The sequence below is a fragment of the Triturus cristatus genome, chromosome 12 (genome assembly GCF_964204655.1).
Source record: "Triturus cristatus chromosome 12, aTriCri1.1, whole genome shotgun sequence".
Taxonomy (NCBI): Eukaryota; Metazoa; Chordata; class Amphibia; order Caudata; family Salamandridae; genus Triturus; species Triturus cristatus.
In genome coordinates this window covers 420312176-420339828 of record NC_140595.1, presented here as the reverse complement: position 1 = coordinate 420339828, position 27653 = coordinate 420312176, and the positions used below count along the sequence as shown (strand labels likewise).

Here is a 27653-nt window from a genome sequence, read left to right as displayed (position 1 = left end):
CTTAAACAGATTGTTCTAAATACTGTTTTCCTTTAATTTATTTTTAATGTGGGTGTTGTGTGAGAGTCTATTACAAATATTTAGCAGAGAAATGTTGTGTTTATGTTTAATGCAACATCCATAAACAAGTTTCCTTTAGATCAAAACGACCTCACATTTGAGAAATAGGAGGGTGTCAAAGAGGTTATTCGCAGGAAAATTGACACGTTACAATTCCTGAATATTAGATGTAAACACATTTAAATTTTGGATGAGTGTGCCTGTGCACTGTCAGTGACCTGGCCAAAGAGGGCATGAAAGAGCTGAAATTGATCATAAATTCAGAGTTACCCTGAGCAGAGACCCTCATAATACGTTTGGCCCATGGCCCCCAAAATCCTTAAGATGTCCCTGATCACACAAGCATCATATCAGAAATCCCTGTCCAAAGTTCAGGTCCCAGAGATGGGGACAATTGTCTGATACAAACACAAGGCTGGAGTTTCTGATAATATTGTTTATACAGAAAGTAATTTTCCATTCATGTCTCTCGGTTTTGACAGTGAATGTTTGTGTTAAATGTTTTCTTCTACTTTCTTAAGAGGCCAATGGCTAGGTGGGAATTTATAATATTTCATGCCCAAGGTAGGTATGGTTCTCTTAGAGGTGGTTGTTGAGGCTACAGAAGCTTGGACTCATCACTCTGCACAACAGAGGGTGGATGTCTGGGTTATGTTTGTTCTACTTCATTGCGCAAAATCTGTCTTCTTTTCACAGCACTCACATAACTGTGTTGGCTCATAACACACTGCATCTGGTGAAGAGAGGTGGGGAATCACCTTCAGACATTTAGTGGAATAGTGGGCCAAAAGACACATTCCAGTGGTGGCAAAACCATGCACATAAATTGCAAGCAGGGCCCTAGAAAATGAAAATCCAACATAATCTGACCATTGTTCATTGTAATTACAATGGAGAGAAGAAGGATGACATACTTCAAACAGGGACATAGGCATCAGACGTCCATTAACTATTTGGAATGGGCCAAGCATACAAGCAGTCAATTTCCTTTAAATAAGGGATACGATTTGAGGCTAGCCAGAACCTCCAAACAAGGCACCGTGATTTCCTCTGGTATTTTTTTCCTGTGAAAGCAAGTTAGGTTCTTCATAATGTATATGTCTGCATTTAGGGCCTGGTTGGGCTTATACTGGTGGCCGAACTAAGGCAGCATAAGAGTAAACTTGAGGCTGCTGGGTAAAGGTCTACCTAAATCATGTAGCCTAACAGGTCGATACTTTGTAACTCTATTCTGAAACATAGCCTAGAAAACAGAGTCCTAATAAAAATAAATTTTGAAAAGATATATAATGACATTAGGGATCTTAATGTTCACAGGTTTAAAAGACTGAACAGTTAACGGACAACTGGATATATAAGATCTCCAAGTGAAACACTGGGGAAAAACATGCAGGAATGGGATCGAAAGACAGAATCTGAAATGTTAATCCCCAATAAATATGTAATCCCCATTATTTCTTCAGCTCTGGAATTACCCTGACCGCTGGTACAGATATTTGAAGGGGGTGGGGAAATTACAGGGATTAATATAGACCACTAATCTTATTGACAGCCTTAATTCATTGTTTCGGAGCAAGCAGATGAACAATTCAAAGGTCTTTCAAATATCATATTAGCTCATAACATACATTTATAGCTTCAACAACAAGCACTGACAAAGGCAATAGGTCTCCGCAATCCAAGAGCTGTTGGCCTTGTCAATGTTAATGTATTTTTAGCTATATTGAATAGAACCATGTCTGCTGTTCAGCATGGCTGAAATTGAAGTAAAAATGTATAAAGCCTGAAGCTGTAAACATGTAGAATGCTTGAAGGTGTGAGTGTGTCAATTAACTGGGTGTGTACTAATGTTTTAATTGCAAAAGCATTACAACAAATCAAAAGATAATTACTATTTTAAAAAACATTCAGCAAGAAAGCACATTTTTGTAGTTTTATATAGTGCAGACTCGACATTCACGACTGGACAGGGCTTTTAACATCAACAAGGGGCGAAACTTCCCAGTAATCGCCGAGGAACCTACCAAAGCCATAAGGGACATGCAACTAGGGGCTAGCTCAGATAACACTCTGATTTTTAATTTTAATAATTCTACCAGCTTAAACACTATAATGGGACATCAAAATCGTACTATTTCAAATGTATTAGGCCCCCTAAAAATGGGTATAAATGATCTTAATAAGGTCAGTGAACTTATTGAAGTAATATCTCCTTTAGATACAGTAAATACGTTCGTTACCGACCCGCAGCTGCAGGGGAAGCAAAGTCAAGAAAATTTCGAGGAGGAATGTGTTCCCCAAAATGATTCTGCTAAAGGCTATGTTAGAGTGGTATTTTGGAATATAGCTGGTTTACAATCTAAGGTGGATAACCAAGTTTGGGTAGATTTTATTAACAACTTTGATATTCTGTGTATACAGGAGACTTGGTTACTGGACGCATTGCATATTGATGGTTTTAAAACATATCATATCTCTGCCCTACGTTCAGTTCAAGGGAGGCATAAGGGGGGAATTTCCATCTATATTTCAAATATGTTGAAGGTCCAAAAGATAATAACATTAAAGTCGACCCCTTATCAAATTATCGATATCCTTTTCTCTATGCAAACTGAGATAGTGATTATTAATTTCTACAACAACATTGACAGGGGTAACTTTGTAGGAATAATAAAAAGCCTTATGGATTTTTTAACTAACCTGGTTGTTTCTAGGGGAAGGGATGTGATCATGATTTGGGGTGGGGATTTTAATACTAGTATCTGCCAAAATCCTGTATGTGGGTTTGGGGATATTGACTCCGGTAATAATGTTCATGCAGCCCACTTCGTCCACTCTGATAGAGGTGAATGTCTTAACGAAATGATGGCTACCTTTGAATTAGGTTTCGCAAATACATTGTGTTCTCCTTCTGTTGAGTTTAGTCCCACATTCATCGGACGTGGATTTAATTCCCTGATAGATTTTATCATTATTCCAATTTGCTATTCTAATTGGTTTGTCCAATTTTGTACTCACACTAGTGGCCTAAGTGACCACCTGCCATTAACTATAAATATTTTACTCCCAACTAAGCGCACTCTTTCGGTTTCGGAAAGTCTGGCTCAGAATCAAGATGTTGCACTGGCCCGCCAGAATGGTTTTTCCTTGAAGTGGTGTAGGAAGGATCCTGAAACACTGAATACTAAGATTATAACTAAGGCTTTAATTCCTATCACCGAGTGCCTGCGGGAAGGGTCATCCTATAGGGACATTCTGTATGCTTTTTCCGAAGTAACAGCGGTGAATCAAAATTTGCTGAATCATCCAATAAAGCCTGTACCCAACAAAGACCAGGGGTGGTTTGATACAAACTGTTCCAAGACATATTCGTTGTTAAAGGCTGCCCTTCATAAACCAGTGAGGGACTTTGAGGAAATTAGAGTGAGTAGGAAGGCCTACAATTTGGCAAGAAGTAATCGTAAGAAAGAAATCAAAAATCTAGCTTGGAATAATTTGTACGAGGCTTCCCTACGCAAATATTTTATTTGTTTTTGGCAGGCGGTCAATGCACCATTTTTTGCTACAAAAGAGGAGGCTCGAGTTGAGATAGCAATAGATGAGCTCTCCTGGGTACATTTTTTCTCTAACGTGTATGGTAATAAGAGCAGTGAGGATATCAACTTATGTCGGGAACCTCTTTTATCTGGATATCCTATTCAGTTTACGCCGATTGACATTCAATTTTCTCACGATGAAGTGATGATGTCAATAAAAGAGAGCAAAAGTGGTAAAGCTCCAGGTCCCGACGGGATACCGATTTATTTATATAAAAGAACAATAGATCTATGGTCTCCACTGCTAACCCATGTTTTAGAAGCCTGCTGTGCTGGGGGGTTCATTAAATCCTGGTCGGAATCTGTGATAATTCCAGTTTTTAAAAAAGGGGACCGAGAAGATCCAGCTTGTTATCGCCCTATCTCCCTCCTAGACTCCTTTATGAAAATCGCAGGAAGGGTTGTATTAAATAGACTTCAACAGTGGGCCGAGGATAATAACATCTTAAGTAGGGTCCAATATGGGTTTAGGGAAGGGATGGGTACTATCGAACAGGTTTTAAAATTGTGTTGATCACAGCAGGTTATGGAGTATTATAGAGGAACTAAAAGTTGATCCCCCCTTAGTACTATTTTTGAGGCAATTATATCAGGGGTCCTCAGCCAAAGTGAGGTATGGATTAAAGGGTGATTGCACCAAATCATTCCGTGTGGAGAAGGGAGTTAGGCAAGGTTGTGTACTGGCCCCGTTCCTCTTCACTTTATATACCAACGCTTTAGAAGAGGAATTGGTGGCCAGGGTGAACGATTCTCCGATAATAAAGAACCAACAGATTGTCTCCCTTCTCTACGCAGATGAATCAGTGCTAATGGCGAGAACCCAGCTTGGCCTCCAGAGGGCCCTGTCAACCTACATTGACTTTATGGATGATAGGGGCCTAAAAATAAATGTTACAAAGACTTTTATGATGTCTTGTGGGAAAGGAAAGAATAAGTGTAGAACTTTAGTAACGAGGGACGGCAGAATCGAATCAACTAAAACATTTTCTTATCTTGGAATTTTATTGGAGGACCGGGGTTCCTGGGGACCAGCCGTTAAGAAAAGAATGCTCCTATTTAAAAGGGCAACTGCGGCACTGATGCTTTTCTCAAGGAAAATGGGGAAAGGCCCCCGGGAATACTACTGAAAATATATCAAGCAAAATGTATTAGTATAGCCACATATGGCGCAGGGATATGGGGTTTCCAAGACATTGCACCAATCCAAGTGGTTGAAAATGATTTTTTAAGGTTCATTCTTGCCGTTCCCCGGAGTTCTTCCATTTTTAATTGTCATAATGAGCTGGGAATCATCCATATTTCCGACTTGATTAAAATCCAACCAGTCTTACTTTGGCATAGGATTTGGACCTCTCCTAGTTTAGGTTTGAACCGTGAGATCATAATGGACTCCATGGGATTAGATCAGGCCAAAGAAATCCCTTGGTTATACTATATAAGTAATTTATCTCACGACTTATGCAAACCTGATTTTTATTCTAACCCAGACACTATGTGCACTTTATCGAGAAAGGAGCTTAAATCCTTATGTTTACAGCACTTTGAGTCCCTTAGATTAATGGTGGAGATAAGTAAATACTCTGTGATCCAGCATCAACTGAGCCTGTCTAGTTATTCCATCCAGCTCTATTTAGTATGCTGTCTACAAGAATTTGACAGATATATATTGACTAGGCTCAGATTTTATTGCTTCCATCGTCTTGTCTCTTTTCCTTCTGTAAATGACTGGTCCAGGAAACTCTGCCCATGTCCTTGTGACAACACTGCTTCTCAATCTACAATGCATGTTGTTTTATTATGTCAATTTTATGTTAAAGAAAGAGCTAGATGGATTAAGCCAATGTTAAAGCAGGGAGGCTGGCGGCAATGTCATCCAGAATTTCTCTTTTTAGAATTATTGGACAATGTGTAGTATTGGAGCTATGACGGGGCTTTTGAAGAGTATAATGAGGAAAAGAAAAAGTTTAACCTGTTAATCCCTATGTTGTAAAATTATGTACTTTTGGAACCGCTATATTTTATCAAGATATTTTAATGCAATTTTTAAATGGCCTGATTTTATTGAATGTGTGCTATTATGATTTTATTATCCTTTAAAATCGAATAAAGCATTTATTGATTGATTGACCCAAAGGTATCAGAGCGCTGTACATGGGCACCAGTTGCATTGATTCATTTTTGGGAATGGAGAATGTGATTAGCCCAGAATCAGAGGATATTAAGCTGAAACTAAGACTTCAACCCAGATTCCCAGCTACAAAGTCAGATTCTGAAGTAGCTACGCCAGGATTTGCTCTGAATCACAGGATGTTGAGCCTGGCTCCGACACTCTAATCCTTTTCCCCAGCTACAAAGTCAGACGATCAGGCAGTTACGCCACATCCTTCCCAGAGTTTATAAAAGGAAGCCTAGGGGAACAGTAAAGAGGAAAGGTTTTAACAAGCTAGGAGGCAAGCCTTTCCACTGCAAATACTTATAAACAATATTTACAGGGCTGTTTACAGAAACCAATACTGAAAGCGGCAACAGCGAATGGAGAATAGAGCGAGTGAAAACAAGAGTACTCATGTGAAGTGTTAAAAAATGAAGAACAAAGTAGCATAGCATATTCATTTTATGATCATTTTATGATGCATACAAACAAACAAACAGACTGTACATTCCACTAAAGCAGGTAATTTGATATTATGGCAAAAGAACATTTGAGTGGGGATAGAAGGAGGTATTTACAACATATAGTGAATAATGATACTGTGAGATGAGGTATGTACTCGGTGTGGCAAGCACCTCCTATTCTGAGGTCTCCTTTGGAGAGTCTGGAGTTACATGCAAACATTGTATTTTCCACAACTATTTCTGCATTTATTTGAGTGTACCACATTTTCCCCGAGCACTTTGACCCGTTTTGACTGGCTGGACATTACCAGTAGAAAATTGCAGGGGTATGTTGTTTACTGCAAATCTCATAATTCAGATCCCTAAGCAAACAGGAGTTTGTTTAATAAAGATCGCAGTTTACCATCCCTCTCAGAATCAACCTGTTAGATCTCAGCTTAGTGATGTAGATGTTGGTTGCAGAGAAATTCTAGAAATTCTTTCACTGCATGGTATGGTTTTACTTTATCACACAACAAGAAATCATCAAAAATCAAAATCTTAATTTTTACAGCTGTGATTTAAAAAAATACAAATATTACAGAGTTTCTGAAATAAAGTATGTTAACATGTTAAAGACACAATCTATGAATTGAGTTTAGGCAAAGACACTTGCCAATGCAGAAACACTGATTCCTCCAGCAGATTCTCCATATATGGTGACAGATTCCGGATCCCCTCTAAAAGATTTGATGTTTTCCTGAATCCACTGCAGAGCAGCCACTTGATCCAGGAATCCCCAGTTACCACGAGCATGTTCATCACCAGTACTAGAAAATAAAGCATTATGTGAGGTACGTCATTTGTCATTTTGTTAATCAGGAATCATTGTATTGTTGTCAGTAGTCCCTGAATTTTTCTCCACTGTAGGATAACTGCTGTCCTAGTTATTGCATCACCCATTTATTGCTGAAACCACACACATCTCTCTACAAGGTGACATAAAACATATAATACCATAATTAGTATGCAATTATTTTCCTTCTTGTATGTAGTCAGTCACAATTCTGTTGCCTTTGACAGAACAAGTGAGCCACTAGAGCACATAAAAGAGGAAAGACTAGTAAGATTGAAAGTCTGGTACACTGTTTGATTGTAGATCTGTCTTTCCAGTGAGCCTTAGGCCAGTCCTTTTACTACTTAGCTTTACTCAGACAGGGTATACTCTGAAGAAATTCTGATACGTGGCCATCATGTGATGGGGTTTCTGGACACATCTACCAAAACTGAGGCATTTTGATTTAAGTGAGTGTGTGTGTCCAGATAGTATGTTAACACATGTTAGCAGATGAACCCAGGTCATTTATGCGGTCCAGGAGAGGTATTGTCAAAGACAGTTCGGACCCATACATAGATGAGTGCTATACAAAGAGTAAGTGTTGTGCACTTACCGGGAATAAATGGGTCATCCAATGGATACCACTGCTGAGATGCGTGGGTTTTGGACAGACGTGTCTTATGGACTGTGTGATGTGTTGTGAGCAGCGGCAAAGCGTGGGTTGCTAGCGCCCGAGGAAAGGCAAGTATCCTTGCACTTTTCTTTTAAAATTTTGCACCACTAAGAACTGCCTCTGTGGCCCCGCCCACGCCACACCACTGGTTGTGAGGGGGTAAAAGGTGTTAACCAATGTGCTTAGTGCTAGGAATACAGCTTGCTGCTGTTGAGACCCTATGCAATCTGAGACTCACAGTAAGGACATGAACCAGAAAGACCACAGAAGCATACTGGGATACAGTTCAGCATTTACATAGTCTGGAACATGAGAGAAATATATATAAGCAGATGCTTTTCAGAGGAGTGGCCAAAGCACCAACAGCTTGCTAACCATGCAAGCACCCTGCCTTTGTTTTAGAAGCCATGACTGAATTTGTTTGCTGAGGAAACATGCATATGATCTGCAGTCCTGTGACCAGCACTTGAGGATGAGTTTCAAAGGACACCTCAATGATAGTAATAGTGCTGTGCTGATGGCAGCACAGAGGAATGGTAACCAAAATCTTGTCACCTTGCCCGTTGAGCCCCACTGCTGAAACTAGAAGTTCCAGCAGAAGAGCATTATCGCTTAGCAGAATAATGGACATAGACAAGCAATTACCAAATTGCACAAACATATATTGTGCATAGCTGGTAATGGAATTACGACTCAATAGATAACATTTTGCCACATCTGCCCAAATAGCTTGTCGGCTGCTTAGTGCCGAAGGCGTAATAGCGACTGCTTGGTGTGTTGAAACCCAGATGGAGACTGAGGAATAAAAAGTCAGAAGAGCATGGGAAAAATACAGAAGAAGACAGTGAAGTTCTACTTTGGAAAAATGTAACTGATAATTGCATAGGGGCAGTAGTAAAGTCACTAATAAAACAACCAATCAAGCTTAGACCCATTTTACTGCTATCTTACCCAACTAAATATGGAGAAAGGTGTAATTAAGCTGGTCTAACACTGAGCTGAACTAGATATTAGATATATTTTTCAGGCAGGACTTTGTCCCAGAGACAGAGGATAAACATCTCAATAGTACATGTGTGTCATCCACAAATGAGAAGAGTTGAGTATGAGAACAAAATGATTGGACAGATGATTTCCAGTATGAGTTTAGACCCAGCTTCCAGAGAAACATTTGCATATCTTTTATAGTTTCTCTCTGCTGCAACCGGGCATCTGTAAATACAAATGAGTATGCACACAGCCATATTGTGAGGGATTTTATTTCTAAAACACAAGGATGGGATTTCTGGACCTGCGTACTGGATTCATGGCATCGGCATTTTCTGCTTCACCTCCTTAGAGCATGTTAACATAAGGTGGTGTAGCTGTTACTGTGTGCTAGTAACAAAGACAGGTTAGATCCTCACAGAGAAGAATGCCGCCTGAGGTTAAGGTTTGGTGCTTTTGGTGGGGTGGGGAAGTGGGGAAAGAATGGTTTACATCAATACGGAAATTCAGACAATGGTTGAAATTAGTTTATGTGTAGCAATAAAAAAAGGCTGGGAAACAAATGTGAAAATGTACGCAAAGAAAAAGGAGATATAAATATCTGCATTCAATAAAGAGCTCCCTCGCGACCTATATTTCTTTCATCAAAATGAAGTTAAATTCAATATGGGCTAAACAACAATATAGTCATACCAGAAAAAATGTTAGAATGAAATAGATTTTAACATGGTTCTTTATTTAGCTTCTTTTCTAACATTGAAGCATATGCATAAAAATGTCATTAATTTGTCTCATGTTTTATATAAAACCAAATACACATTTGTGATCATTTTTTCTCCTTTTAAAAAAAACGTTATATATATATATATATATATATATATATATATATATATATATATATATATATATATATATATATATATATATATATATTACCTACTGGCGGTCGCCAGTAGGTAGTTATAGTTAGGACCACGTTTCCATAGGAAATCCGCAACATTCTATTTTGAATAACTTTGGCGCCGGTCGACGAATCCTCGCGAATTTTTCAAAATAGGTGGGGCGCTACGCTCCGCTCCTACCCTGAAAGTCTCGGGGGGATTCGTCAAGCGGGGGCTGAGATAAAGGAGGGGTCCCAAAACGCGTTTTTGCCATGCATTTTTCCATAGGACCTTTAGACACAGCTACAGCCCGAACGGCTGAACAGAATTACTTGAAATTTGGCAGAGAGGTAGTCCTCAGGTCAAGGAAGTGCCTTTTGTAGGTTTGGTGTAAATCTGTTCAGTAGATTCTGAGAAAATAGCCTTTAAATCAATATATATATCTGAGCCAGCGTACGGTGCGCTTACGGTGCGCTTACCGTACGCGTACGGTGGCGTGCGCGAGCGCGATTTTGATTGGCTCTTAGATCTTAGTAAACATTCGAATCGGTCAAAACCAGGAAGCGACGGCCACCATTTTCTCTCTCGCTCTCTGAGTTGGGCAGCAAAAACGAAGCCAAAAAATGGCTAAAGAGGCAGTTTCGTCACATCCTAACCACCCAGCATTGATATAGGGGTCCCCAAACAACCCACAAACAACCCACAAGCCCAAAAAAAAAAATATTTTTTTTTTCAGTAATTCGCCGATTACGCTTACCGTACGCGTACGGTTAAAATTTTAAAAAAAAATAATAATCCACAGTTTCCCCACCCCGTGTGCAAATGGTGCCCGTAGGGCACCATTTGTGCATAGCTTCATACAGATATAAAATTAACAAAGAATACATTTCAAAAAGATGCGCATAATATGTCCCCCATGTGCGCACGGTGCGCGAAGCGCATCGTGCGTACATGGCCAATCCCGCATAATGTGGGCACGCGGTGCGCGCAGCGCACCGCGTGACCACCGTGCGTGCACGGCTCTAACTGCGTAAAGTGGGCGCGCGGTGCGCAAAGCGCACCGCGTGCTCACTGTGCGCGCACGGTGCGCAAAGCGCACCGTGCGCGCACGGAACGAACTGCGTTAACTGGGCGCGCAACGCCACGAATGGCGTAAAGTAACTTAGTATTTAAAAAAACGTACAAATTCACTGAAAAAACCATAGGTTTCACACACGTTATAGTTAGGAATTAGCATTTAAAAAACCTTGCAAATTCACTGAAAAAACCATAGGTTTCACACATGTTATAGTTAGCTGTACATTTCACTCGTAAAAAACCAATGAAATTGCCCCGTTATAGTTAGTGCAGGCAACTATAACTCACGCGACCGCAATCTTCTGCTGATGACATATGTGTCTTTATGAAAAAAAAAATATTTGTAATATATGTATAGCTAAAATTTAACGGAAGAAGACATGGGCAAATAAGTTTCTAAATACAGTATTAGCATCAGCAGAGGATTGCGGTCGCGTGAGTTATAGTTGCCTGCACTAACTATAACGGGGCAATTTCATTGGTTTTTTACGAGTGAAATGTACAGCTAACTATAACATGTGTGAAACCTATGGTTTTTTCAATGAATATATATATATATATATAAACATCAATATATACAAAACATCAATATATACAGAACATCAATATATACAAAACTATTGTCTCTCTAAATGATCCTTTTATTGGGCTTATAATATACGCTGTTTATACCTTTTAGGTATCCCCTAGGTGTTTTGTGATCTTGTGGTATCTGGAAAGGTCCTGAGGAAGGGGATGTATGACGTTACAACGCATGCTTTTACACCGCATGCCGTTACAACGCATTTTTTACACCGCAAGGTCTGTTACAACGCAAGCCTTTACAACGCATGCTTTTACAACGACGTACACTAGATGGAGTGCTGACATTAGAAATGTATAATTTACTATTCTAACTCCAGTCCACGTTGCAGTAGGGAAGGTGTTTGGATAGTAAAACTACACTATTTCTAATGTTAGCACGCCATCTAGTGCATTTCGTTGTAATGGCATGCGTTGTAATGGCATGCGTTGTAACAGATTTCGCGTTGTTACAGTTTCGTTGTAATGGTAATGCGGTGTAAAAGTTGCGTTGAAAACGTTGTATACCGAGGAAGGTGGTCTAACTACCTTTTATATGCCACCGAAACGCAAGTCGACCTTGGTTGTTCAGATCTTGCTGAACATATCTATCTCACATGGTCGTGGAGACCCTGCAACTCTATGTCTCCCCTTTACCGAGATATTTATGCTTGCGTGAATGCTGTATGAGTCAGGATGACTTTTGTTTGAGTATGTAGGAATATTTGTTTATATGTTCAATTGTCTACATTCAGGGGTTATCAGTTCAACAGTGCACCTTACAATTTCTAGAGTTCTATGTAGTAGTTTTGTATATATTGATGTGTGTATATATATATATATATATATTCACTGAAAAAACCATAGGTTTCAGGCACGTTATAGTTAGGAATTAGCATTTAAAAAACCTTAGAAATTCACTGAAAAAAACATAGGTTTCAGGGGCGTTATAGTTAGCTGGACTTTTCACTTGTACAAAACCATTGATATTCCCCCGTTATAGTTAGTTCAGCTAACTATAACTCGCGCGCCCACAATGCACTGCTGATGACGTCACATATTACATTACTCATGACATGGTCAGTGACATCACTCATGACATCACTGATGACACCTCAAATGACATCACTCATGACATCATCCAGTGAATGTGTGTTTTTCTGAAAATTACATATGTTTTATATATGTATATCTCAAGGTCGATGGAAGAATAAATGGGTATATAAGTGTCTAAATGGATGATTTGTTTTTGAAAAATTGGTTGTATAACTGACTGATTAAGTGTATCTTAGTGAATACATGGCTTAGTGAGTAATGTTTAAATGTGTAAATATCTGTATCAGTCTCTCACTTTGTGTATAAGTGGCTGCATGGGTTGGTGAGTATCTACATGAGTGTCTATATAGGTTATTAGTTGTTTTTTCGAGTATCAGTATGAGTGTCTGAGTGTCTGTATCGTTTGGTGGGGGGTATTACGTAGTGCATAGGTGCATGAATGAGTGACTCACTGTTTGTATGTGTTGAAGACAGCATGTGTGCAGGACTGTATGGGTGGATGAGTGTGTTTATTGGTATGTTAGTGAGTGATAGACTGTCTCAATAGTGTCTTTATGAGTAACTACATATGTGTTAAACTAGTATATGTGACTATTGGTGTATATAAGTGAGTATATGTGAGAGTGAGAGATTGAAAGAGTTCCTGTATGAATAAGTATGTGTTTCTAAAAGTGATTGTTTAAAAGACTAAGTATGTGTAAGTTTCTGTAGAAGTAAGTGTGGTGGTGTGTGTATAACTGTATATGCAAGTAAATGGATGTTTGATTCTTTATTAGCATGAGTGACTATGTGTGTGAGTAACTCTATGGATGAGTGGCGTTGTGTAACAGGATGTATAGGTGTGTGAGTACATATGATGAGTGAGTACATGTATGAGTGACTGTATAGGACTGTTGGTGAATGAGTGGATGTGTATGTGGATCTTAGAATTACTGAATAGGTTGTTGTAACTGGTATTGGTATGTCCATTGTTTTGAACATTGTAGTTTCTATTTTTGAATGTGTGTATCAAAGGTTATATTAGGGGAAGAGGAGGTCTGCCACTCTATCACAAGGATGATGTCATCAGTGATGTCATTAGTGATGTCCTTTGAGATGTCATGAGTGATGTCATGAGTGATGTCACTGACCATGTCATGAGTGATGTAATATGTGACGTCATCAGCAGTGCATTGCGGGCGCGCGAGTTATAGTTAGCTGAACTAACTATAACGGGGGAATTTCAATGGTTTTGTACGAGTGAAAAGTCCAGCTAACTATAACGCCCCTGAAACCTTTGTTTTTTTCAGTGAATTTCAAAGGTTTTTTAAATGCTAATTCCTAACTATAACGTGCCTGAAACCTATGGTTTTTTCAGTGAACTTCAAAGGTTTTTTAAATGCTAATTTCTAACTATGCCTACAGAGATAGGACATGTGAAGAAAGAAGAAAAAACGCACAGAAAGAAAAAAAAGAAATGCAGAAAGAAGCAACAGAAGTCCTCAAAGACGAAGAAAAGTGCAGGAAGAAGGATAACTTGCAGAAAGGACAAACAGAAGAGCAGAAAGAAGCCTTGTTGCAAAATCATCCTGTACCCTCAACTTTTTCAGACGGATACTGGTGGTAACTGAGTCTTACTAACCAGTCCTAGAGCCAGTGCTATGTTAAAAGACACTCAGAATACAGTGAAAACACCTACATACACTAGGGAACACTATGCGTTGGGGTCCCCCTGTGATCAGCATGACCTCCTCTGTAAGCCCCTAGTATATATGAGGGCAGGGGATTAAAACTACCTCTTAAAACGCGCTACAGGGCGTGTTTGCACACGTCACCTCAGGCCCCGTCCCCTCACTTCCCCACTGTGTAAACACGCCCTGTGGCCGTTTTAAGTTGGGAGATTAAGTCCCCTTGAATCCTGAGGGTCCCTAGGGTCCAACTAGACCACTAGGTACATCCAGTAAGCGCCACAGAGCTGCGTTGCAGAGAGATGTAAAAAGGGGCACGGCCTAGACCACCTCTCTGCAACGCAGCTCAGTGGCACTTACTGGAAGCACCTGGTGGGCTAGTTAGCCCCCAGGGGCCCTCAGGATTGAAGGGGAATTATTTCCCCAACTTAAAACGCGCCATAGGGCGTGTTTGCACACGTCACCTCAGGCCCCGTTCCCTTCCTTTCCCACTGTGTAAACATGCCCTGTGGCCGTTTTTTAAGTTGGGAGATTAAGTCCCCTTGAATCCTGAGGATCCCTAGGGGCAAAATAGCCCAGTAGGTACGTCCAGTAAGCGCCATTGCAGAGAGGTGTAAAAAGGGGCACGGCCTGTACCACCTCTCTGCAACGCAGAGCAGTGGCACTTACTGGAAGCACCTGGTGGGCTAGTTGGCCCCCAGGGTCACTCAGGATTGAAAGGGAATTATTTCCCCAACTTAAAACGCGCCACAGGGAGTATTTGCAAATGTCACCTCAGGACCCGTCCCCTCCATTCACCACTGTGTAAACGCGCCCTGTGGCCGTTCTAAGTTGAGAGATTAAGTCCCCTTGAATCCTAAGGGTCCCTAGGGTCAAGCTAGCCCACTAGGTACCTCCAGTAAGCGCCACAGAACTGCGTTGCATAGAGGTGTAAAAAGGGGTGTGGACTCAGAACACCTGTCTGCAACGCAGCTCCCTGGCGCACACTGGAGATACCTGTTGGGCTAGTTGGCCCTCAGGGACCCTCAGTATTGAAGGGGAATTAATTCCCCAACTTACAACTGGCCAGGGGGCGCGTTTGCAGAGTGCTGCAAGGAGGGGGCGTGGCCTCCAGCGCGATGCCGGTCTTTTATTTATTTTATTTTTTTAAGAAGGAGGGCTGTGTGGCCCCCCTTCTTTTTCTAATTTACTGGCCCTGGGGACCCCATCCCCCAGGGCCTGCACCCTAATTTGTTTTGTTGAAAAAAATTAATTTGGCCCTCCCAAGGCCTTAATCGGCCCCTGGGACACCAACCCCCGGGTCATGGCCTTTTTTTAATTTAAATTCTTTAGGAGGGGGCTGCGTTGCCCCCCTCCTCAGGCCACTTATGGCTCCGGGGACCCCATCCCCCGGGGCCGGCCTTTGTTTTTTATTATTTTAAAAATATATATATTTATAGAAACACCTAGGACATGCTGGACAAACCGTATGTACCTATCACCATGACGATTTGCGTGATATTCATTAAAAGGCGACTATGCATAGAATGAATCCACATGGAATGTATTTACACCGCTAGTGAAGCTCTGGCGTGTCTGACGCCCTACCGTGCCTAATCCCGGTGCCCCCACCGGTGGGTACTCTCCAAGTAGACACCCTTGTCGTTTATTTATACAAACATGGGTAGCTATTGACGGGCACATTTAATATACACGCACACCAAGCCATTCAAAGGGGATTCGACAAAAATTCGACCAAACTATGCAAGAAACCCCCCTCACGGTTAATAAAAAACACATCCACCGCCGGATGTGTAATACTTTTTATTTTACTCTCTGGAAAGGAGACGAACCTCACTTGAGAGTCACAGCGTGCTCCTGGCTGAGCCCAATGCTGTGTTACACCCACCAGTGCCTGCCGATTGCCTCACACCTCTGTGTTGTATTCCACCAGCTAGTGCGTATGCTATGACACTCTCTAGCCCATGTGCACTGTAACACCACCCCGTGAATATGTCATGCCACACTTGCCTTCGCACGGGTTATATTGCCCCATCTAACGTGCCTTCCTCGATGTGTATGTTATAACGCACAGCGCTATGCCATTCATATTACAATCTGGGATCCATATCTTTGTCACAGTGCATATGCAACGTTACACTCCCCAGCTCATATATTATATTACAACTTTAGAGACTAGTTATGTTACACAACACTGCCCTGTGCATATTAAACTCCAAGGCGCATATCACATAGCACGCGCTAGTGCCTGTGCTATCTCGCGCTCTCCAATGAATCTGTCATTGCGCACAATGTATTGCATATTATATTTCACGCCCCGGTTCATCATATATCACACGTTTTGGTGCATAGTTTATACCATATACTACATCTAGTTTTCATTTTCAATCGTGCTCTCAGGACTATATAACACTGCGTCCACCTACCCTTTTCACGGGCATTACATTTTGCGATGGGGGTGGAGGGTCAGGGGGGGTTTCTGCCAAGTGAGCCCGGAGTCACAGTCACAAACGTCCTCTTCTTCCTGAATAAAAGTGAGATTATGCTGCATACTTGTTCATATTTTAAGTAGTTCGCACAGACACACATTTTAAAAACAATAAAATTCCTAATACCCACCTTCTCTGAACAGTTAGCTTGCTGCCCCATCCACCTCCTCCTATCCTCTGTTGTCTGAATCCATGGACTAGCCTCCTCCCTCCTGCCATGCATGGTCTGATGTGCTGCCACTGCCCTCCATTTAGCATGATGTACCAGTCCACTCCTCCTGCCCTCCATTGCCCAATTCTATGGCCCATCATTGACCTCCTCCTTAGCCTCTGTGCTTAGCTTGCTGCCCCTATTCTCCTTCCCCCTGCCCTCCGATGTCTTTGTTCATGCCCCTGCTCCATCCTTTTTGCCCACTATGTTCCATGGACCTGCCACTCCTATCTACTCTGAGTGTTCTGTTGAGCTGCCACTCCCCTCCCACCTGCCTAGCATTGTCAGATGACTGTAACCTGTCCCTGCCACCTCCACCCTGCCTGTCCACATGCCATGCCCCTATCCCCTTCCTCCTGTCCTCCATGGTCCATTTTACTGCCACACCCTTCTGCCCTCCCTGATCTGTTGTGCTGCAACTGCTCCTCCTGCCTGCCCCGCGTGGTCTGTTGTGAGGCCCCTTCCCCTGAACTCTCTTGTCTGTGCCCAGGTCCTGACCCTCCCTTCTATCCTCCATGGTCCTTTGTGCATGCCCCTGCACCCTCCTACTTGCCCATCATAGCCATTGTGCTGCCACTAACCCTCCCGCTTGCCATGCATGGTCTTCTGTGCTGCCATAGCCCCTCCCACCTTCCCTGTGTGGTCAGCTAGCTGCCCCTGACCCCCTCCCACCTTCCCTCCATGGTCTGTGTGTATGCCACCATAGTCTCATTTTTGCTCTCCATGGTGTGTCTTGTTTCTAGTGCCCATCCTGCCTGACCTCCATGGTCATCTTGCTGCTCCTGCCCTGCCACCTTGTCCCCAGCCCTCTGTTTCCATGTGCAGACCCCCTATTCCCTCCCTCCTGGCTTGTCTGTTCCATTGTAATGCCCCTGATCCGTCCCTCCTGCCCTTTATGGTCTGTTATGCTGCAGCTTTCTGTCCTGTCTGTCCATTATGGTCAGCTAGCTACCATTGCCTCTTTCCCATCTGTTCTCTGTTGTCCATGTGCATGGTCCTGTCCCCTCCCTATTGCTTTCTATGGATTGTTGTACTGCACTCCCATCCCGCATGCGCTGTGTGGTGTATTGTGCTGCTGCAAACCCTGATGCCTGCCCTGTAGGGTCAGTTTGGTGCACCTCTCCATGTCCCTCCTGTCCTCTGTTATCCAAGTCCATGTCCCTACCCCAATTCCTCCTGCCTACCATGATTCAATGTACCATACTTGTGAATATTTTGAACTTGGTAAGATTTTGGAAAAAAAACTGGGGTATTGATTTTCCCCTTTGAGTTACATTGAAAAAGAGGAGATTGTAGACAGGAGACAGATCAAATAAAGCCCATTTGAGCTTAAAAACATTGGACGTTTCCTGGCTGAAACGGGTCTGTTGGCATGTATGGTTGTACTACTACTGCCTCTTCCGTCTGCCCACAATTATCTATTATATTGCCACAGCCTCTCTTGCCAGTCCTGTATTGTTGGTTTGTTGCCCCTGCCCCCCTTTCCACTGCCCTCCATAGTCTGTTGTGCTGCCACTGCCCTTCCTGCCTGCCCAGTGTGGTCAAATTGTTGCCTCTGCACTCTCCTACCTGGCTTCAATTTTCAGAGTCCGTGCCCCTGGCCTCTGCCTCTCAACAGTATCCCAATGAACAACTAGATTGCTAACATTCTATATTTATTACAAAAGTGTGGAACGCCTGACGTCATCTTGATGTAATCAAAACTGTAATACCTAGAGTATTTCCTTTAGAAATTACATATATGAGAGGGTCTTATTTGCATCAAAATTATGGTTAGTGCTCTAAAAAACTAAAATGAGGACATATTTTCTGAGTTTTCAAATAGCGACAAAGAACTTTTAAATTATTTGTAATCTTTATGTTTTTTTATCCAGTTGACCACTTGATTAAATGTTGCACCTTGGCGAGAGGATGTGGTGTTACTTCCAGAGCTGCAGACTTTGCAACTGGGGAACCATGTTGGAGTTTCTGCGTCAGCTCAACATTCTGTGATTGTGGTCAAATCACTTAATCTCCCCATGTCTACAACCAAAATGAATTTGATCTTGTGTGATGTAACCAATGCTCATGTAAAGCATTCCAATACCTGACAAGTCTGCACTATATAAAACTGCAAATACACAAAAAATAAGTGTTTTGCACACTTCTGTCATGGGCTACATGTGGGCTACATCTGGGTGATATTTGTGGTGCATTTAGGCTCTTTTGTGTCTGGTGGCCATCTTGGGAGATTTATTTGTTATGAAGTTTCCTAATTTCCTCATTTACGGCAGTCTCCTCAGTAGGAAATGCTTTCAGTTTTTTACTTGGTTCCATCAAGAAGGCATTCAGATGTGTCACACATTTGCCATAAATTCTGAATGTTAGCACTCTAGTTGCTCATTAGATCACTGTAGTAAAGCTGCTGCTCACCAGGGAAGTCTGCTGCTGTTATTCAAAATGCATGTTTCAGTCTGCATGTCAGAATTTTTTATGACATGGAAGAGGATTTGAGAAGTCAAAATGTGCCCTAATTTTTCTTTCTGCAGCACTAATCATAATTTCTATGGCAAAATGAATCCCCTCATTGTGTTCCTTTGTAAATTAAATATTTTAAGTGTTACCACTTTATTCCATTCAAGATGGCTTCAGGTGTGCTATACTTTTGTCATAAGTAAGACTGTTAGCGCTCTAGTTGTTCGTTAGAACACTCTGGGACATTCTGTCATTGGGCTATACTTGGGCTACATCTGGGTGATATTTGGGCTACATTTGGGCTCTTTTGTCTCTGGTGGCCATTTTGGGAGACTTATTTGTTATGATGTTTCCTAATTTCCTCATTTACTACAGTCTCCTCAGTAGGAAATACTTTCAGTTTTTTACTTTGATTCCATCAAGAAGGCAATCAGATGTGTCACAAATTTGCCATAAATTCAGAATGTTAGCACTCTAGTTGCTTATTAGACCACTGTAGTAAAGCTACTGCTCACCAGGGAAGTCTGCTGCTGGTATTGAAAGTGCATGTTTCAGTCTGCATATCAGAATTTTTTAATGAAATAAAGAGGATTTGAGAAGTCACTCAAAATGTGCCCTAATTTTTCTTTCTGCAGCACTAATCATACTTTCTATGGCAAAATAAACCCCCTCATTTTGTTCCTTTTTAAATTAAATGTTTTAAGAATTACCACTTTATTCCAACCAAGATGGCTTCAGGTGTGCCATACGTTTGTCATAAGTAGGACTGTTAGCGCTCTAGTTGTTCCTTAGAACACTCTGGGAAGCTGCAGTAGAACACAAAGGAATCAACTGACAGTCTCTGCCCTTGCTGGATGTACATATTTTACTGAGAATGTCAGACTTCATTCTCACATGACTGAGAAAGATAATGTGAATTTACAGAAAATATGCTCTCAGTTAGCTTATAGATCACCTTCCAAACCTCTGTGGGAAAAGCATGAGAAAATAGTATTCTCTCAAACATGATTCATGATATCACAGCAGAAGGCTTTTTCACATGGTAAAATCACCTTAGAACACACCACAATTCCTAAAATGAGTATGGTACCATCAACAAATGATTTATAATGTAACTTAAGTCTTAAAACATTCGATTAACTGCAATGCTTTTTAATGAGGTGCTATCATGTATATTGGTCCCAAGATGGCTGCCAACACTTCTTGGATGAAGTGCTGACAGCCAATCAGATCTCACGATGAGATGTTTGGTTAGGCTCCGCCCAGATATATATGTGATTTTACTTTTGATTTTCTCAGGAACTACTGAACGGATTTACACCATTTAAGCAAAAGGCACATGCCTGACCTGAGGACTACCTCTTTGCCAAATTTCAAGTAATTCTGTTCAGCCGTTCGGGCTGTACCTTCGACTAAAGGTCCTATAGGAAAATGCATGGGGAAAACGTGTTTTGGGACCCCCTTTTTTCTCAGCCCCCGGTTGACGAATCTCCCCAAGACTTTCAGGGTAGGAGCTGAGCGGAGCGCCCCCATTAGTTTTGAAAATTTCACGAAGATAAGTCAACCGGCGCCAAAGTTATTCAAAATAGAATTTTCAGATTTCCTATGGGAATTCGGTCCTAACTATAACTATCTATATATATATATATATTAAAAAGTTTTTTAAAAAAGGAGAAAAAATTATCACAAATGTGTATTTGGTTTTATATAAAACATGAGACAAATTAATGCCATTTTAATACATGTGCTTTCAATGTTAAAAAAGAAGCTAAATAAACAACCATGTTAAAATCTATTTAATTCTAACATTTGTTCTGGTATGACTATATTGTTGTTTAGCTCATACTGAATTTAAGTTCATTTTGATGAAAGAAATATAGGTCGCGAGGGAGCTCTTTATTAAATGTTTTGGTTTTCCCCCCTTCTCCCTGACCTAAAATCATTTCCCAGAGAGGAGGTCCCCCTTTTTACATGATATAAATATCTGCTATACAGCCACATAAAATTTTATATTTAGATTGCCCTTTAACTTGATGGGAAAGGCTTGACTATTACTTTGGCACAGCTGTGACGGTGCAATGCCGCCTCCGATGCGCCAAAGCCACGCAAGCGCCACCGACCGTATTACAAGTTAAAAATGTGTAACTCGTAATACAGTGGGCAGTCCTTTGCTATTCCCAGGTGGTGCCTGGAAAATAGGCACCGCTATGGGAACAGCAAAAAAAGTTTCAGCATGGCATGGACATGGACGTCCATGCAGTGCTGGAACTTTGTGGGGGTACAGACAATGGGGGCACACGTTGTGCCCTCCTAAATGTATTCCCACAGCTGGGTGTTCATAGGGGACACTGTAGGGCCCCCTTTGATCCTGCATCACCAGCCTTTTCATGATGGGGTTCTGGCATTAAAAGACTGGTGGTCCAGGAATTGGTAATATGCTGAGCGGGACTGCGACAGTCCCCACTCAGCATATTGCATTGTAGTGCTCTTGCGCCACTCCTTGGTGCAGCCGATGATCCACCGCCACAATGACTTTAGAAGTCATAATACGGTGGACAGTGGACCGCCACTGCTGTGCCACCATGAGTCTGGTGGTCTTCCATTTGCCAGACTTGTAATCAAACCTTAAGCTCTCTGCTTGGACCTGAAATGTTTAGTAGTAGCCCATGGATTTGCCCGTGTGAGAATGCATCTCTCCATTCCTTACTACATTTTAGTTTTTTTTTCAACGATTTTGGATATATTTTGATTTATTTTTAAAACCTTTTTTGAGTCATTTAGTGTTCAGGCAACGTAAAATGTTATTGCTTTATTTTCAACTTCTAGATAATACAGAGGTGTGTTTTAGGGTAAGTTCCTTTATGTAGGCGGAAGTTAGAGCACGTAAATCTATGGAAGGATAACTATCTCACAGGTGTGTGTCTTAATGTTCTATGTCTGTTTATTCAGATGGACCCTTAGAGGCTTGTGATATTAGAATTACTGGTTGTTGGTGGATTCTGTTGTCTTTTCTGCAGCTGTTATCAATTACATGTATTCCACACTTTAAAACTGTACATTGTGTATGCATTTTTTCATACTTCTTGGAACATTATTTTATTGTTTTCTGTGTGATGTATTTTGTAAATGCAACTTTCATAACTATAAAAAAATTGAATAAAGGTTTTCAAACTGATACTGAAACTGAAACTGAATGCCAAACTAATGATTTGTTATGGGATTTTAAAACCACATCTCACCTGAAATATCCAAGGATGCCGAGTCGATACTGAATTGATACTACAACCACGTTTTCATAGGCGGACATAGGTGAGCCATCATACATCGAAGCCCCTCCCGTAACTAAACCACCTCCATGAATAAAAACCATCACCTGAAAAGAAGAGCAAATATGCAACCTTAGAATGTTGGCTAAGTATCATGAATTCAATCTGATGTATGCTCATACACAAATTCAGATCAAAGAGACTGCTATGTGTACATATACAAATCCTTTAATGACTGACCAAGGATTGCACTTACTTAAACAGCCACACTAATAACCTATGTGGTTTAGTATTCATAATTTCTGCAGTGAGCAAAGTATGATAAAGCAGTTGAAATAGTTGTTCACATCATCTTCTGATCTATTATAAGGGATGCACTGTGCAGGTGATTAAAGTGTTTCCCATTGTGGGCTGTATGGGTGGGGGCCGGTTTTGTCACTGGGGGCCGGTTTTGCTGCAGTGCTGCAATATCGAACTCAACTTGACTGCTTTTCTGGAAGCACTGCTGCTTGTTTGTTGCACTGTTTTATTAAATTTTTTCCTACAAAATTTAGTATCTTAACTTCTACATGTTGGATGTTACTTGTTTTGTTCAGAATATAGTAATCTATTTTCTAACCTGGAGTTGGTTTTTTTGTGGTGTATTTACTGTGTTGTTGTATGAGTTATTGCACAAATACTTTACACATTGCCTTCTAAGTTAAGCCTGCCTGCTCTGTGCCAAGCTACCAGAGGTGGAGCACAGGATAATTTAGGATTGTGTTGTGAATTGCCATGACTAGGATTGTCGTCCCTACTTTGACAGGGCGTATACCTCTGCCAACTAGAGACCCAATTTCTAACATTGGTGGCAGTGATGGAATAGGATGTGTGTTTGTGCAGTGCTTTACAATAGCTACGTGCACATTATCCATCCTCACCTAAGAGCATTTCCATTTTTCTTCATTTTCCCTGCTTGGCAATTTGATCCTTCCTCTACATCAAGTTGACCCATGGAGTTTGAGCTGGGCAAACTGGAAAGTTATTCAGTGGTCTGGTTTAAAAGCTTCCGCAAGGAGATGGGGTACCTGCCCCAGAAGCCACCAAGAATGTGGAATTCCAAACAGTCCTGAGAGTCTGGGCAGAGTCCGGCTCCCAAGAGAATGATGCTTTGGAGGAGCCTGAGACAGCCTCTTCTGAGGAGCTCCCTGTAGTGGATGAGGGGGTAACTCCTGTATTTCAACCTTCAAGGAGAGCAGAAGCAGAGTATCCTTCCATTGTCTCTCCCCAGAGGAGCTGAGGGAGTGGAAGGGAGAAAGGAAATTCAAGCTACAGAAGGCGAGGCTAAATATAGCAGCTGAGGAGAGGAAGGCTGGGAGAGAAGCCTAGCAGGCTGCAGCTGAGAAAGCCTTTACTGGGAACAAACTTTGGTTGGCTCACAAACTGAGTGTAAAGGAGCTTGAGATCAAGGCCAGGCAGTCTGATTCCAGCAGTGATGGTGGCAGCACACGTAAAGTACCTGGTGGAGAGAATAAGGTTTGTATACCCAAGGAGTTGGTGCCCAGAGCAGTGTTTGGAGAAGACATTAATAAGTGGATTTCTGCTTATTAGGTTGCACTGAATTTACACATGGTTACTGAGGAGCACTAGGGGAGGGCTACCAGTGGGCCTGCAAAACTGATTGTGCCACCCACATAAGTAGCCCATTAATCATGCTTCAGGCCTTCTATTGCAGGGCCTGTGTGTGAAATCTACTACCACTTCAACTTGGCATTTAAAACTTCTATCAAGCCTTAAACTCTCCTGTTATTACATATATGTCACCCCCTAAGGAAAGCCCTTTGTAACCTAGAGGGCAGGGTGCTATGTAATTAAAAGGTAGGACATGTACTTTTATGGTTTACCTGGCCTAGTAGTGACAGACAGCTGAATTTGTTTTTTACTGCCTCAAGGCCTACTCCTCTCATTGGATAGAATTGGAAATTCCTTAAGATATCTTTAAGCTGTAATTCCTGATCAAAAAGGAGTAGCTTTTTCATGTGTCATATCTTTGGAATGGTAATGATAAATCCTCTTTAGTGGTGAAGTCAGATTTAGCATTACTATTTTAGAAATTCACTTTTAGAAAACAGACATTTCTCTGCTCTTAACAGATACCAAACCAGCACACTATACTTACCCACCATAGGTGCTGTTCTTGCCTGGGAGAAAATTGACTCTTTTTGCCCAGTCACCCCCACTGATACTACTATTCTTATACTCTCTGTAGTGGGACACTGCTAAACAGACCCAGTGCAGTGCTGTGTCCCCTAATGCTGTGCTGTGTCCCCTAAAACACCTAGAAATTAGCTAAAGCCTAATTGGCATATTTAACTTTCCTATAAGGTCAAAGTACATGGTGTTCCAAAATATACTCATGACATGGGAAGTTAAATGGCAACTATTGACTAAAGCAGTACTGTGGCATTCACTAGTGTACAAAACAAACATGACGCCACGCCTACTTTTCATGTTGACTTTTTAAAACTGCAACCCGAGCTGTCAAAATAAACCCTTTGAGAGGAGGCAATCTACCCTTCACATATGAATACATCACTGTATGCAGGCTTTGTAGTCCCTAAGGCAGGATGCTTAGTATTTAAAAGTAGGACATCTATGCATGCCCCTAAAACCTCTTTTATTCTATAGGAAGGCTGTCTGACCCATATAGAGACAATTGGAAGCATTTTTAAATACTAGTTCTGCTGTCTCAGGGCAAGGGCTAGCTAGAAAAATAATAAAAAAAATGTATTGATATAGGACATATATTAAAACCCCAACTCATTGGTGAAATCAAATTTTTAATACGTATTAAGGAGAAAAAACTTTTAGAAAGTTACCATTTCCATGCTTGAAGCTCCTAGAAGTTAAAATTTGCATTAGTCTGAAACTGTCACCCAGTTGGTGAAGGGCCCTGTGGAGGAGTGAAACCTACTTCCTGAGCAGAGACAATGATTTGCTTGTAGTTAGTTGTTTTGTTCCTCTGACAAGAAGGCCATTTGACCTGGATTGGCTCTCGTGGAAACCATGGCGGCCGGTGCATAGCTGGTCGCGGGTTAGCTCACAAAACATCCATGAATTTGGAACAAACTTGTTATGTGGAAGCGGTAAAAGTCTCAAGTTTGTCCTTGGAGGGAAGAAGAATGCTTTTTTTTAAATAAACGTCCTGTAAGGATTAGGATTTACAACTGGGAAAAGCAATTTGCTGGAGTGGCTCCAATACCGGCACTCAGGCTCCCGGCTGCCGACTCGAGTGGTGAGAGAGGCTGGTCTCAGGTGCAGCAGGAGGTGCGAGAGAAGGCGGGGTGAGGCGGCCCGGTGAAGGTCCGGTGCAGGGCCTGGTGAAGGAGGCAGGCGTTTCTCCGATCAACACGGCGTTGGAGCGGGTCTGGCATAGAGCGGCCCTGGAGCTCCAAAGGGGGAGAGGAGCAGCAGCGAAGATTTCCTTTTGGGGGTGTAGGAGGCAAAGGAGGATTTTACAGAGAAGAGGCCAGCAATACCTTCTCACAGGGAGACAAACCTCCAAACAAAGGCAGCCTCTCGAAAGACTTCGAAGAGAGAAGTGTCTGCGAGGAGGAAGACACAGCTCCCCTGTAAACAAAATATTCTGACACAGAAATTAAGACAGGTAGGAGGAAAGTGCTATTTGGGGGCATGCCAGCGGAGAGGGTATCTAGATATGCTCTCCGCAGTTTAGTAGAAAACGCTGGGTAAAGGAGACAGTCGGGTGGAGTGTAAACTTCCGAGTTATAGAGAAACCTTTGTAAAGCAAGAGAGGAGGCAGAAGGGTGAGAAAGGTGAGAAGGGGAATGAGTGGAGGGAGGTAGAGAAAGAAGAGAAGGTGGAGAGAGCAGAAGTAAGAGCAGGGGTCCCTGAAACTCTATACACCACAGTCAAAAAACCAATACCCTCTGTTCCAAAATTAAGACATAGAAAACCCTTACAAAAACCCCTACAAAAGAAGAGTTCGCAGGAACTTAAAGTAAAAATCACCGCGAGACAGTTAATAATCTTCCCAGACTCTCCAGAAGGGGTGGAACACGAAGTGGAAGGTTACAAATAAACTCCAGAATCGTTTCAGAAAGTTTAGTCCCTCATTTTGGAGAAAATTAACCTGAGCAGGGCCAAAAGCACCCAGATAAGGAAGACTCATCAGTCGGAGCACTATTAGCAGTATTATCGGTGGTGTTGATTTTGTCCAAAAGATTTTTTGCGACAGTTAGGGAGCTGTCATCTAGAATACGTTTTTCAATTTCCGGGATCTCTTCTAATTCTCTTTTGCTGTGTTTATTGGCTGTATCGATACCTAGAACCAACCAATGGAGGGAGCAAGTTGTTGCTAAATGGCTAAAACTGGTGCGGAACTTGGGATCTTACGTGAACATTGCCGGGGTGTTGCAAATTTGCAACCCTAGTGGAATGATGTTGGACTTTAAGTACTCAGTTAGCATGCGTGCATGGAGATTGGTTCTGATCTGTTTCTTTTGAAGTTTTTCAAGTCTGTCAAGGAGAATCCTGGATGAGTTGGTGGTGGGAGTGGAAGAGGGAGTGGAGGTAGCAGCGGAGAGTAAAGAAGTGCCACTTAGTATTTTTGGGATGTAGTCCACTTATTGGGTGTATTATTGTGTGTATTCATCAAAATACAAGATGCCTTTGGCACGTTTCAATGAATTATGAGTCTCTCTTCTTTCTTTTTGCTGCAATGTGTTATACATGCCTAATTATTTGTCTTTATAAATAATATCGGTTGAGATATTGTTGTTTATTTATATTGTAAGAGAATCATGGGTTCATCAGTTCTACGGCCAACCGCTGAATCCTGCAACAAAAAGGGGAGATATAGTCAAATCGCTGAAATTGCCAAAGTATTCTGGACTGCTGTGCTGTTTTGTAGAATCTGTGACTGAATGGAGAATCTCATTTGTGACCTAAAGAGCAGAAGAGTGAAAAGCCTCCAATGCTTAGAAAAACTACACAGGCCTACTTTTAAAGTTTAAACAGGAGTATGGCTCCAACATTAGATCATCTAGAGTTTCTGTCCGTAGAGGGTCACACAATTTTTTCCTAGATTTTTACTAGATTGGTTGCACCGAGGAGCTGAGAACATCATAGTTTAAAGACTGCTTTGTCAAGCAAATGAAACAGACATGCATGCTTTATATTGTTTGGGCTTCTCTATTTGAAGATAATAAGTGCTTTAAGAGTAAAGTAATGAGACATTAGT

The 27653-nt window shown here is 41.6% G+C and overlaps 1 protein-coding gene across 2 annotated transcripts in view; it reads right to left on the bottom strand.

Moving 5' to 3' along the window:
- Positions 1 to 27653, bottom strand: part of LOC146776044 (fatty acyl-CoA hydrolase precursor, medium chain-like) — a 316465-nt gene that overhangs the window by 168976 nt on the left and 119836 nt on the right. For both annotated transcript variants that reach the window (XM_085638270.1, XM_085638271.1), the window contains exons 5-6: positions 22385 to 22518; positions 6928 to 7081 (exon numbers count right to left, since the gene is read on the bottom strand). In XM_085638270.1, coding sequence (XP_085494396.1) covers positions 6928 to 7081; positions 22385 to 22518 — 288 coding nt within the window. The remainder of the gene's footprint in view (positions 1 to 6927; positions 7082 to 22384; positions 22519 to 27653) is intronic.